Here is a 14,208-nt window from a genome sequence, read left to right on the forward strand (position 1 = left end):
TCGCTACCACAGCGGCGCCGCTCATGACCTGAAGTAGTCCACGTGCGACTCAAGCGGTACTACCAGCGTTAATGAACTTTGGGACTTCGCGTACCTGACCTTTGGACTTCGTTTCTTTTCGTTGTTTTGTTACTTTTGTTTAATAAGTGTCCTTTTGTGTTTCGCTCTCTTTGTAGCATCGGGACGATGCTTTTTAAGAGGGGGTAATGACACGTGTACTTCTTTATCTTTATCGGGCGACCACTTCTCACCGCCTAACAAATGTTATTGCACAGCGCAGGACGCGCCTGCATGTAAAAGAATTTTCTGGAATGTTATCGATGGTTCCATCCGCTGTGTTTCCCCGCAACTTGTGTAATCTGATTGCATGTATGCGCGGCATGAATAGTGTAGAACTTTGTGGAAGACACGCGGGTCCCAGCGGTTACTCTGGAAGATTCGACGACTGATCTATAAAAGCCGACGCGCGTGACCTGCTGATCAGATTTTCGACGATCGCCGAGTGTGTTCGCCACTACCGTTGTTCTTTGAGTACAGCCTGGTTTTGAGGGCACAAGTTCGCCCAATAAAACGCCACTTTCTATAATCACAGTTTGGCTGCCTTCTTCACCGTCACTACTACGTGACAATATGTTGACTTCGCATTTACGGCCGTAATTTGGGTAAAAAAACAGGGGCAAAAATTTTCTGATTTGTACTTCGAAATCATTACAACTTCCTCCAAATAATAATGGACCTCTACAAGCTATCACTCAACATCTTTTATCAGTGGTGGTTTGAAATTGCAGAGGAAGCAACACACCCTAAACACTTGCTCTGCAATGTCAATCATGCTAATCGGAAAAGGTTTGCTTTATATTTGGAATGTTTTTATGCGTCCTATCGCACGTTCAACATAAACTCTTGCACATGCGATGCGACGTGTACGCTCAACAGCTTCAGGCGTCATCTGGGACTCGTGTTGCTCGCGGAATGGAGGTCGGAAAACCGTGATTCCTGGTGGTAAATAAGGAAATGTAAACCCCTTATCCACCATTATTGCGTCTCCCGGATCCATGCGGTCCAAAAGCCCACTGCACTGAAGCATGGTCTTACCAGACACCTATCCTCCCCAGAGACGTGACACATATGCAATATACCCATCCGGTGTACAGCCCAAAAGCACCTTATAAGTATTGTAATGTTTATAAGTCGAAAATGTTTGCCGCTGTGCACTGAGTGATGACGGCCGCTGTATACGAACTTCTGTTGCATCTAGCACCAACCTAGTATTTTCAAAACCTCGAAAACATCCTGGTAGGTGTGGCGCTATCATTTTCCTTGTCGGCATTTGCATTTTTGCTTCCAACTCGTGCTCAAGGAAATTAACCCAGGTAGCAAAAATGCGACTGACATGGCTTGTGGACATTAAAAAGTTGAGAGCAACCTCTTCTCCAGGCATGCCAGTTTTTAACCGCACAAGCACCATGAAGAACTCTACTTCGAGTTCACGTTCCCTTGGCCGGCCAGGGACTTTGCTTTTTATCTTCCTTTCTGCCCCCCAGTAGGACATTTTGCTGGCTCGGGGCTCAAAGTATTTGAAGAGGCTTCGGAAAACACCATAATTAGGCAGCCCCGTATAGAAGGTGCACTTCTTAGCTGAAAGCCTAATTGTATTTAAAGTGAGTATTCTTGAATTTGCTTCATCAAGCTTCATCTCAAGCCACATATTTCTTCTTTCTAACGAAGCAATTTTTTGGTGAAGCAATGCTGTTTCCCTCTGTGTGTCAGTGCTGGTGCTCGCCTGGGAACCTACGATAATGGCATAGAAAGAGATAAAACTACTTAAGTGATGTAAGCAATCAACTGACAAAAGCCAGCTTTGCTAGTAAATTTGCACAGGGTGACAACAACCTTTAATCACTTGTGCTGTCCAATGAATGATACTGAAGTAGGGTTTGGGTACAAGCTAGTTGGTATTCCATTGCTAAGATCACTTAGACCGAAAGAATGACGAAGGCAAGCGCTGTTTCCAATGGAATACCAACTAGCCCGTACCCAAACCTCGCTTCAGTATAGTTCGTCGGGTATCAACGGCACATGTTTTAGCCATTCTTTCGGTCCCTCTCTCTATGTACGCGTTGGAAGTGATGTTTGCGATGAACAATGTTGACTAATCCCAAGGCTAAAACCATTGTTTACTATGAACACAACACTTGACATGCAATTTTCTGATAGTTTTATTACATTTCGTGACACAAGCTTTCAAGGCAGATGTAAGCTACAGAGAAGGATGTGAAGCACCTAGTAAGTTGATCAAATCAATGCACTGAACGTGAAAATGAGTAAAACTTCACAGCTGCGAAGTTTTACTTCAAAGAAAGGCACGATGATAGTGAAGGCATAGCCTTATGATTAAATTACTGCAGTCACTTAATAATCACTGATGCTTGTAATGTCACAGGAGCTGTGTCTTCTCCAGGGAGATCCATTTGTATGTCACCTAAGAAGAAATAGCCCAGTTTAGGTCATTCATATTGTTGTGCTCATGATGTTCAATTTTTCTTATAAAAAACCAAAAATGTCAGCCTTGTCCTGGAATTTACATTATTACATGCTTTGACTGCTGCCCGTGTACCATGCATTGGGTGCATGTTAAAGAACACCAGGTGGTCAAAATTAATTCCCATACTACAGCGTGCCTCATAGTCATATTGTGATTTTAATGTAACATCCCAGAATTTTTAAAACATGACTGCTCAACAAAGGACTTCCACGGGTTGCGGTTGATTTTAGTTGTATTATAAAATAAAACTGTGCTTCACCACACTGTATTTCTGTTTCCTTCATATTTCCCAAAATTTGCCTGTATATTTTTACAAGAACTGCTAGCTGAGTGGTGCAAAGTTAAAGGACTTTTACAGCACCATTATATTTTCCTATTAGCTGCAAGTTGGAACAAAAACAATCACACTTGACTCAACCATCAATAAAACAACCTTCAATACCAATCAGATGAGAAGAAATTCAGCTGTGCATTCAGCTGACAGCCTTATTTCTAAAAGGCACCCCATTAGCCTAACCATACATGCTTTGGAATGATTTCCCTGATATAGAATAGCCAGGCTGAATACTTGCAGCCTCTTACTTTTCCACAAATGACAAAATACTTTGTTTCACAGATTTCCATATGAGTAAGCACCCTAAAAATACCATGGGAAGCACGGCAAGCTACAAGCCGGCAGCCTTACCTTCACCACTTCCTGGCGGATTTAGTTCAGGCGTGTTCTCCGTGGGCCCAGCTGCACTACCAGAGGGTTGAATGGGCACCTCGGCTTCTGCAAGTAAACACAGAAATCTCACTAAAAGGAACAGAAACTGCTGTATGCATGTACACCCAACCATACCAGTGACCACTTTTTTATTAACTATTTTGATCAGCTTGGAGCAACTTCAGCCACGTTAACGTTCTGTACCATTAGGTTAGCCATGGCATGGTACACATTGTACCTTGATGATATACAGAACACCTTTATCCATCAAAAAGTGACACATTACATTCATAAGCGACGTCTCTACGTACCTACATACAGTTAATAATACACTTATTAGGACACTCAAGGTTGTTGTTCCATAGAAACTTCCCATTTGAATGTATTAAATATAGTCAGTGAGGCATGCTCACCTTGAATGACTGCAAGAGGCTGGGCGTTCCCTGGTACAGTCCCAGGGTCCACTTCGCTGCTTTCAGAAGCTATAGCAGCAGCCCCTAAAGATGACAAGCACAGAGCTATCAATGCAAAGCTTAACATATTGTAAGAGCAAGATGAAATAAAATTTGTTATGTCAGATGAATCAATAAATGTCAAAAAAACCTGACCAATAAAGCGACTACTTCAGAGGAAGGATAATGTAAATGCCTGGTGTGCGTACAAATCTACGTGTGCTCCTGAGGCACCGAGTTTTAGTTCAGGGACTGCACGCCCAACACTCGCTTGCAATCCGGCGTTGCGGAAGCAGATCTCGGCAAAATAAAACCTCCAGGGCACCAACCTGCGGCCAGCTCGACCGGTCGTTTGAAAAACGCAGCTCTGCGTAGCGCAGCTTTACTGTAGCGGCGATGAATAACCTGCTCGAATGCCCTATTTGATAAGTGGCGTTCGGCATCACTTTCTCCTGTTAGTACGGCTTACTTTCGAATCACACGTACGCATGCACACACAGGACAGCGATGCAAGGTGTGGCGAAAGCAAATGAGGAAACTTACGTTTGCGCTCCCGCCTTTGCGCGGCACGGTCGTGCCGCCGAACATCGGCGTCGCTGCCAGCTCTCCTGTATGTGAACAGGCTAGGCACGTAGTCGGGGTGAGTAGCGGATTTCGACGGCCGGCCTGCATTTATAGACGCAATAAGTACGTAAAAGTCAAACAATAAAGGCTTTATCACACTTACCTGTGATGAAATGCGCGCCGCAGATCCTCGAATGCGCCGTTGGCTGCCACGGCATGCCGTCCGGCTTCAACCGCTTTACCGCTGCCGTCCACAAACTTCTCCTATCTGCACTAACTTTCGCGGATGGAAATCTAAAGAAATTAGTGTTTACCTTTCCATAGTAGTAGCTCCTGCAGCCGAAAGCGACGCAGTTAGCCGGCATGTCGCGCTCGCAGCCTCGTGGGGCACGTAACACTGACTTCTCCCACCACGACGCTACCGAGGGCTGCCCGAGCTGCGCCGTTTGTTTTCCAACCAAGAAGATGGCGCTCATGACGCGCCGGTTTTGGCGCATGCGCAGTCGTACTTCTGCAAGTGCTCAATTCCTGGGTGTAACTCATGAGCCAGATCCATAAGACGGCGGGTCAAAGCTGAACGCACAACAGTCCTGTCACCCCGGCAAAGAATGTCGCTAACAACAGAGAGTTCAGATCGCACGTGAAAGTAAGGTAGCAGCTCTTTTGACAAGGATTTCTTGTCAGGCCAAGAAGTAGTGTTAAAGTGCTTAACTTGAGAGATAGCCTGATCGACGGCACTTGCTTCTCGAAGCTCTTGCATGGTAACTACTGGGGACAAGAGACATATAAGTTCTTCTTCGGGTGCATCATGGATGAAACTCTGTACGGGCAGCCGGGAGAGTGCGTCAGCCACAACGTTTTCGCTACCCTTCCTGTATTCCATGTTGTAGTTGTAGCACAGCAACCGGGATGACCAGCGCGCAATCCTTAACGGACGGTGACCTGTGCCTTTCGTTGAGAGGAGCGTCACCAAAGCAGCGTGGTCTGTCCGCAAGAGGAAAGGTCGGCCCCGCAGGTAAACGTGGTGCCAGTGCTCGCAGGCCCAGACGCACGCAAGGGCCTCACGTTCACCGACGGAGTACTTCCGTTCATGCGGTTGAAGAGTGCGTGAGGCGAACGCGACAGTCTGCAGTGATGTTCCGTTATCCTGCTGCACTACAGCATCTCATCCCATATCCGGAGGCATCAGTTGTAACGTACACGGGTAATTGAGGATCAAAAAGGTGAAGAACTTCGCAAGATGTTATCAACGTTTTCAGCTGCTCCAAGCCGGTTTTGGCTGCCGCAGTCCAAGCGAAAGGCGCGTTTCCGCGAAGCAAAGCACGCATTGGCTCCACCTCAGAAAAATGCGGGATGAAGTTCGAGTAGAAGCCTGCGGGTCCCAGCAGCGAGCGAAGTTCATTAGTATTTGTAGGTGATGGTGCCTTGGTTATCGCCTCGATAGATGACATCAGTGGAAATAACCCTTTGGCGCTGACAAAATGGCCTAGGAAAGTCAACTCTGTGACGTCGAAAACACATTTATAGTTGAGCCTGAGGCCAGCGTCAGAGAGCTGTTTCAAAACAGTGCGCAAATTGACCAAGTGATCCTCTCTGGAGCGTCCGTACACGATTATGTCGTCAATGTAAAACAAGACACTATTGCATCCTTGGAGGATCATATGCAACATCATCTGAAACGCTGATGGTGCCGATGCCAATCCAAAGCACACCCTCTTGAAGCGAAATAGTCCGTCGTGGATTATAAACGTCGTAAGATCACGACTCTCTGGACTTAGTGGTAACTGATGGTATGCAGAAGCTAAATCTAGCTTGGAGACTCGCTGTGCACCAGCCAAGCTGTTCAAAAGTTCCTCAGTTTGTGGCAGGGGAAAAATGTCCACTACTATAGCTTTGTTTGGCTCTCGTAGGTCTACGCACATGCGAATCGAGCCATCCTTTTTTCTGGCTACGACAATTGGCGAGACCCACTCCGAAGAATCGACGGGCTCAATGATGTCCTGGGCTTCTATTTTTTGTACTTCTGCCGAGACGTGCTCACGAATGACGAGTGGTAGTCGTCTCAGTTTGCTGGCCACTGGTTGAACAGATGCGCGAACTCGGACCTTGTGAGTGAAACCTTTGACAGTTCCTAGCTGCTTTTCAAACAAGTGCTAGAACTCGGAACGTAATTCAGGAGGGAGCACAGGAGTTTCTTGCGTGATTAGCAGACACCTGAGAGGTGACCCTTGAATCTTCATATCCAGAGCCGCGATGCCATCTAACCCAATAATTCTTGTTCCTCCCGACACAACGTATAGAAGGACAGAAGTGCATCGGCCATGAAATGAAACTGGAGCAATGAAACATCCTTTTATAGGAATTGCTGACTTGGAACAATCGAGGAGCTGAACGGATGTTGATGTCAGAGGAAATACAGTATCGAAATTGCGTCGGTAAAGTTCTTCGGCTAGGATTGAAACTGATGAACTAGTGTCAATCAGGAGCGACACGGAAATTCCTTCAATTTCCAACACTGCATAAATTCCCTTCTTACGACTCCAGATGTGACAAATACTTATGTGATCGTCCGTGTCAGCTGTATCTGCGTCGCCTTCCGTGATATGCTGAATTTTCTTTTCAGACTTTCAGGAAGACTTGCACACCTTTTCCAGATGGCCAGACTTTCCACATCTCCGACACTTAAGTGTCTTAGCTTTGCAGTGACGACTTTCAGTTGGCGTCTTTTAGCACGTGCACGTGCCACAGTGCTTTTCCCTCATGTTTGACGTGTTTGTGTATTTAACGTGATGAACTTGTGCTTCATGTCGTGCAAGTTCTCTCGCTTCTCCAGTCGCCTGATCATGATGTCTCGCAATGGTAAGGGCCCGAGAAAGCGTAAGAGACTCTTCCAGTAAAAGACGTTCACGCAAGTATTCGCTAGTAGTTTTTTGTATAAGCTGGTCACGCATAATGTCGTCCGCAAAGTCACCAAAGTTGCACGCTGCTACGAGACCTCGTAGCGCGGTGACCTAATCGAGCGCAGTCTCACCTGGAGCTTGTGCACATCGACGGAAACGGTGAAGCGCTGCGGTGGCATTGACACAACTCTTGTAGTGACTTTCAAGTGTCGCAACAACGCAGTCGAACTCATCTGGGGCAGGAGTCGTCAACGTCCCTCCGGTGGCGCTCGAAGCCAAAAAGCGCGGGTCGTGCTCCGACGTGAGAGTCTGGAAGATGCGATGTCCTTCCAAGTCCAAGCAGTTGAGCAGAATCGCCTTCCGACGCATGGCAGGTAGGTTGGAGGCGCCCGACGCCACCATGTAGTTCTCGAACGCTTGAATCCATTGCTCCCATGGGATGACTGGGTCTCCAGGTGATGACAGGAACGGGGGTGGCGGTTGTAGCCCCGAAATACTCATCGTAGAGGATGATATGCCGCAATCGACGGCACAGATGAAGGGCAAGCTGGTAGCACATGGGTTGTTAAATCCTCGTCGCCAATTATGTTATATCGTGCATATTAAATCAGTACGACAGGAATGGAGACATTACTCATCCTCTGCGTTTATTCTATCCTCTTTTTTCCTCTCCCTTGGGCGGCTCCAAGCGCGCGCCTTCTCATGGCGCCGCGGTAGGCAGTGACGCCTTATATAACACCCGCCCTCACGCGGAAGGTCACGCGGACCATACATTGCTCGAGATCTAACTCAAGCCCCTTGTTTCGTTCGTTTAAGAGTTTCTTAAACTCGTCGGGGCCGATGTCGGGATTAACTCCAGAGAATTTAACATGGGGTTTGCGCCTTTCTGCGACTCACATGACTATGGCCGCGCGCGTGACCGCGTTGCCGCCTATCGCCTTTTCTAAGTTCTCTATTGACTGCCTGTTGTCGGTGAACACGGTCAACCCGTACCTCGTGTGGCGCAGCGTGACGTCCCGGATGTCTTTGCCGGTCGGGTCCACGTTGGTCTTGAGAAGTCGGAGCACGTCCCGAGCCGGCGTCTGGGTCGTCGCCACTGGCGTCTAGAAGGCAACGTGCTTGTGCTGCGTGCCTGGCCACGCCACCTCGACGCCCGCCGCCGCAGCACCACCGGGTCTGGCGCGGACCGCGCCGGCAGAGGGCGCAAGGCCCGCCTTCAACGCGGCCGCGTAATCCATGCAGCCCGCGGGCGCGCCCACCGGGCCGCCGGAGCCCGAGAGCGCGGCGGCCTTACCCGCAGGCGCGGCAGCACCACGACCGGTGAGCCCGGGCCGGTCATCTCAATCGCAGGTCCGCCCAGGCTGGCCTCGATGACCGCCAGGCGTCCCTACAACTCGGCGGCCTCGCGACGCGCCTCGATAAGCTGGCCCTGCAACGCAAGGGTCGCGCCGCGCTCCGTGGCCGCCTCCGCCCTCAAGTCGGAGCATAGGGCGACCATCTCAAACATCTTTGTCATGAAAAACTTCCGTGCCTCCACTGAGACCCGGTTCGCCGGCAGGGTGCAGTAAGCGAGGACCTTTTCCTCGATCTCCCGCAGCCGCCCCTGCGTCCGGGTCCCGAGGTCTCCGGGAAGAGCCGCCGCCACGGCAGTTTTCTCCGATACCGAGGAGAGCACTTCTTCTTCGTCTCCACCAGCAGCCGGGGGCTGGATTTCCTCCGCAGCCGGCAACTGATCTACAAGATCACAGAAACGCGCGACCACCGCGTCCCCATTCTCCGAGAAGTCGGATCCCCGCGAGCGGGGTGACTCCTCGGCAGCCGGAGGCCGCGGGAGGGACCGGGACGGCGACGCGTTGCTTGGGCTCAGCGGGTATGAGCCCTGGCCATCTTAGGCCCAACGGGAGGCGGCAAAGAAATCGTGCAAGAATTCAAATTATATTCCTTTTGCCCCCCTTTTTCGCGTCGAATATCGTCCCTATACGTTTAAAAACAACCCCAACTAAAATTTAGAGAAGCCGAGTCAGAAATACCTGATTTTTCAAGGGAATTGCAGGAGCACGAAACGCAGGCCCAGCCGACCACTTGTACGAGCGCTCGTACAAGTGCACTTGAGTGCACTTTATTTCTGTTGGCCTCTACACTGTAAACGAAAATAAACCCAGCTGAGAGTTGTTAAGAGGTGATGTGCCCTAAAACCTCCCCTCTTCAAATATTTACTCCGATGTATGGGAGCAAAACAGCGCCATTCCCTCGTTTCACTCCGCTGGCTACCTGCGGGAGTATTAAGGCGACATGACGCGATTTTACTCCGCTTAAAAATCTTGTTCTCCCGTGAAACTCCGACAGGGAGTTTCAAAAAACTCCCCTCCGCCAATACAGGTTGGTCATGTGGCGCTTCCCATGAAGCTGTGCGCCTCGCCAGCGACCGGGTGCTTTCGGTGGAGCGGGCAGTGCTCATGGCTGACGGTTTGTTTACGTCTGTGAAGTGTCGTTCCGTGACAGCGTTTCGTCAATTTGTTTCCCGTATCTCCTTCCAGAAAGTGTTATAGGCATGCCTGAAGCTCACTGTATCTCAGCTTCAAGTACATTAACTGTGATCACTTTGCTGACAACGATGATTGCAAGAGCCACGTTTTCAAGTGCGGAAAAAGGCTTAGGTATACCTCGAAGCTGCTCACTGGCTCGTGATGTCGGCTCACGTTCTGACTGTGTTTTCGTGCTGCGTCACCCTGTCTTGTGTTCTTCAGTACGTGAAATGCGACTTCTATGTCCTTTTGAGTAAATGCTGACAACGTCCGGTGTAGTGTTTGAAAGGACCGCGTAGCAATGGCAACAGCAGCTATAGTACTGTTCGAGCGACGACATCCATGCTAGTCGCGCATGAATGGCGTAACCCAAGTTCGTTGCGGTGCTGTGTTGTCAGTGAGAAAGACCGTAGTGCAAGCAAGTGTTTTTATGTATCTGTGAACGAATATCCTCGCCCGAAGCAAAACGGTAGGACATAAGTATGCGTGCTGAAAATAGAGCTTCTTATTGAGCGATGTGAATCGAATTGTTATCGCGCATATAGGTTTTGGTCATGTCGCCCAGTCAACAATTCCAACAAGGCCATGTCTCTTGGCTATGCGGAAATCTGGCATGTTGGCTTGTTGGCTTATGGGTCTGTTGGCTTTATTGGCCTGTTGGCATATGGGCCTGTTGGCTTATGGGTCTGTGGGCTTATGGGTCTGTGGGCTTATGGGTCTGTGGGCTTATGGGTCTGTGGGCTTATGCGTCTGTTGGCTTATGGGTCTGTTGGTTCACCGGCCTATTGGCTTGTTGGAGTGCACGGCTAAGCCTACATATTAGGCCCGCACATACACAGCCTTGTGTTATTTGGCAGAAAATAAGTCTTTTTCTGAATACCTGACATTATTTTTATTTGCATCAAGTACAGGGTACAGGAAATACACAATATTTATAGTGTACTTGCTAATAATAAAACATTACTAAATGTACATTACCACATTATTACATTACTACAGTAGACTCGCGATAATTCAAACTGATAATTCGTACTTTTGGTTAATTCAAACAAAAATCAAATTTTTGGTTGGCTTGTCATGTTTTCAATGTATTTTAAGGCCGCTTAATTCAAACACCGCAATTCGGTTAATTCGTACTTTTTGCTTGTCCATACCGGAAAATTATCGGCTATCGTTGCCACCACTGGTGAAAAATCTGACTTCTTATATCACCACAACAGCGGAAAATGTTAAAATAAGCGCACTATGGCCTAAAAAAATAAAAGAAAGCGAACAAGAGCCTAACAAACAAACGTTCGAAACAAAAGCCTCCCGAAGGGCACATTGTTGCTCAACTTTCCGTGGTTTGCTAGCATGCTTGCTAGCCAGTTCAAAGCACGAAGTTCGAAATTAAAACACATAACCCTCAAAGCTTGTGGAAATGACAACTGTCCACCTGCGTTTGTCAAAACGCTCAAAACTGACGTAAAACCTGACGTAAAAACAAAGAGCACGAGAAAAGGAAAAAAAAAAGGTGCGAAAGTGACGCGAGTAGCATCGGCCGATTCCGAATCACGTGACGGCTCGTGCTTCTCTTTCCCTGGTCGCTCGCCTGCGTTGGTAGCATCATGTCTCCGCGGGGGAAGTACCGAACCCTTTCTGTGAAAGAAAAATTGGCAGCCATAGAAGAAGTTGAGGCTGGAGTGAAGAAGACTTCTGTGGCATTGAAGTATGGAATCACAAAAAGTACGCTGACAACGATTGTGAAAGCGAAAGACAAGCTGCGAAACAACGCAAGCCATTTCGCTCCCGACAGAAAAAGGCTTAGGGAGGCGGCGCATCCGGAGCTTGAGAAGGCAGTTTTTCTTTGGCTGTAGCGCGCTCGGAGCTGCAGTCTACCAGTAAGTGGACCAATCCTGCGAGAGAAGGCCGAACAACTGTCTTTGCGCTTTGGAATTGAAGACTTCAAGTGTAGTGATGGATGGGTGTCGCGATTCAAGGAGCGACATGGCCTCACTTTCAAAACAGTAAGTGGAGAAGCGGAAGCGGTCGATGAGGCGGTTACTACCGACTGGCAGCAGACGCGTCTTCAGAGCCTACTGCTTGAATACTCCCCGGCTGACATTTATAATGCTGACGAAATGGGACTGTTCTTCCAAGTGCCTTCTTCAGCAAACATTGTGTCGCAAGGGGGAACGTTGCACCGGCGGAAAGCTGAGCAAGGAGCGGCTCACAGTCATGGTTTGTGCCATTATGGATGGTAGTCACAAGCCCGAACTTTTCGTTGTTGGCAAATCGAAGCGTCCGAGATGCTTTAAAGGTGTCCGAACTCTTCCCGTTTCTTATGCAGCAAATACACGTGCATGGATGACGCAATCTTTGTTTGAGGATTGGCTGCGGAAACTTGACGTGCGGTTTAAGCGCGATAAAAGAAAAGTGCTGATGATAGTGGATAATTGTCCCGCTCACGGTGACGTGGAGGGGCTGGAGGCAATTCGTCTTGAATTCCTCCCTCCAAACACAACAGCTGTCCTCCAGCCTCTGGATCAGGGGGTAATCAAATGTCTGAAGATAAACTACAGAAAGCTACTCCTTAAGAGGATGCTAATGTGCATGGATAATTACATGTCATACAGCATAACACTGCTGTCGTCTGTGGGAATGCTAGCTGACGCATGGAGTGCAGTAACATCGGCAACGATACGGAACTGCTTCCAGCATGCCTTCCGATACCAGGCCACACCAGTGATACCTTGCCTGACTGCGCTCGAAATGAAGGTGAAGACTGCCTCCAAATGGAGAGCGATGAAGCAAGGCTAGTGCTTTCTGCACTCCAAGCACACAACATAGCTGCTGACCTCAGTGATTTTGCGGCTGCCGATGATAACCTCTGCGTGTGCAGGGAAGACACCCTGGACGACTTGGTGGCTGAGGTGCTGCCAGCACAGTACAGCAGCGAAAGTGAAGAGGAATCAGAAGAGCAATCCTCTGTGACAGCAGCACAGGCCTTCCACTACCTTGCCGAGGTCTGCAAATTTCTGATTGTTGAAGAAAATTCTCAAGAACAACTGGCTGCTCTTAATGGAATAGAGAACTTTGTTCCTAATGCGCGTGTACAGAAAAAACAATCAACAATTCATGATTTCTTCAAACGGTCTAGTCAGCCATAGATTTCCGTTAAACTTGTTCTGGATCCTTCACCTCTGCTCTGTTTTTGCTGTGTAATTAATGAGTGAAATGTTTAAAATATGATTTAATTGGATAATTAATTGTAATGTGCCCTGTAATCTTGCACAGAGTCATATATGCGAGAACTTCCGGTAATTCAAACTTCCTGATATTTCAAACAAAATCCTGGGGTCCCTTCGAGTTTGAATTAACGAGAGTCTACTGTAAATGTACTAAAATTTCGCGTGCCACTGACGCCAACAACATCGGCACCGAGTGGTTGAAGTGGGTGAAACGCTTCGAAAACTTCATCGTAGCCTGCAGTATCACAGCCGATGCCCGGAAGATGGCCATACTACTACACTACGTAGGGGAAGAAGTGTATGTCATACACTATATTTATACACTATATACACAATATTTACTGTGCACTACCCGATCCTCCCGCAGCCGCAACTGCGTCTACCATTTGAAGCACCGGTGGCTCCAGTAACGCAACCCCTGTCTACACCGCAGCACGTAGGAAGCTCGATGACTATGACTAGTAAACAAGAAAAATAAACAATGCATAAACATGAGAAAATAACAGATAAACAAAAGCAATACACAGAAACAGAAAAGCAAGACACAAAAAGAAAAGCTAAACATACAAAAACAAACAGAACATGAACAACAATAACGCAAGGGAAACACTGGCAAATCAATGCTCCCCACTTATGACAAGAAGGATGCTGTTCCACTCAACGTGAAAGTTAACTTTCACGTTGACTGGAACAGCATCCTTTTTTTAAATACCGCAGTATGCAAAGTTGGTTGGGATGGCTCAGGGAGGGCGCGGGCGTCAACCTGCTGCAGGTGGGTGGCGGGTGCTGGCGGCACGAAGGATCATTTGCGCCGCATGTCACCCAGCTTCTGCGCAAGGTGCTTGCGCACGTCCTTGAGCCTCTTGCTCTGGGAGTCTTTAGGCACATCGCTGCCCATGTATATGCTGAAGAGAGCTGCAAGTAAAAAGCAAATGGCGAATTCAAAAACACGTTTTAAAAAGATCGGTTGGAATATGTATATACAGGGAAGGCTTCCCATAAATGCGTAAGGCTGGAGTGCTGAAACACGTTTGTGTTTATTCAGTCTGAGTGCAAAGCGAATTTAGGTGACATGTTGCCAAAGAATGCAATGCACCTACATGTTAATACAACCAGCATATGTTATAAGGGATGAAAGAGGCAAGCTGGCTTTCTGCTCCATTTGTTTAGGGTACCCGACCTCCCCTAGGAGGCACAGATGCAACCGTCCGCATGGATGCATTGTCCCACAGCCAAATGTGAGCTATGCGGCGGGAATGCACAAGTAGCAGGCAGCAGCAGCAGGC

General features: G+C 48.2%; 1 protein-coding gene and 1 pseudogene across 2 annotated transcripts; both read right to left on the reverse strand.

The window, feature by feature from the left end:
* Window positions 1-748: 748 nt before the first annotated feature.
* LOC139051843 (uncharacterized) lies at window positions 749-1,598 on the reverse strand (annotated as a pseudogene).
* A 672-nt stretch (window positions 1,599-2,270) lies between these two features.
* On the reverse strand, window positions 2,271-8,288 carry LOC135916394 (uncharacterized). Of its 2 annotated transcripts, none has more exons than XR_011509580.1 (5): window positions 8,161-8,288; window positions 4,247-4,369; window positions 3,665-3,748; window positions 3,231-3,317; window positions 2,271-2,482 (listed from the first exon to the last, which is right to left on the reverse strand). XR_011509580.1 is itself a non-coding variant. In XM_065449747.1 (5 exons), the coding sequence occupies exons 1-5, from the start codon at window positions 4,762-4,764 to the stop codon at window positions 2,409-2,411; spliced, it is 702 nt and encodes a 233-aa protein (XP_065305819.1). In that variant the 5' UTR covers window positions 4,765-6,939; the 3' UTR covers window positions 2,271-2,408. The 2 variants fall into 2 exon arrangements, 1 of the variants encoding a protein (XP_065305819.1); XM_065449747.1 differs by lacking the exon at window positions 8,161-8,288 and adding an exon at window positions 4,431-6,939.
* Window positions 8,289-14,208: the final 5,920 nt, after the last annotated feature.

Source organism: Dermacentor albipictus, unplaced genomic scaffold (genome assembly GCF_038994185.2).
Source record: "Dermacentor albipictus isolate Rhodes 1998 colony unplaced genomic scaffold, USDA_Dalb.pri_finalv2 scaffold_15, whole genome shotgun sequence".
NCBI lineage: Eukaryota > Metazoa > Arthropoda > Arachnida > Ixodida > Ixodidae > Dermacentor > Dermacentor albipictus.

Excerpts from the sequence above, each read along its gene's own strand:
- LOC135916394 (XM_065449747.1), bottom strand. The coding sequence starts at position 4,764 with ATGCGCCAAAACCGGCGCGTCATGAGCGCCATCTTCTTGGTTGGAAAA. Across the intron at positions 4,370-4,430 it reads CGGCGCGCATTTCATCACAG|GCCGGCCGTCGAAATCCGCT; the intron begins GTAAGTGTGATA and ends CTATAAATGCAG. Across the intron at positions 3,749-4,246 it reads GCAAAGGCGGGAGCGCAAAC|GGGCTGCTGCTATAGCTTCT; the intron begins GTAAGTTTCCTC and ends TGTCATCTTTAG.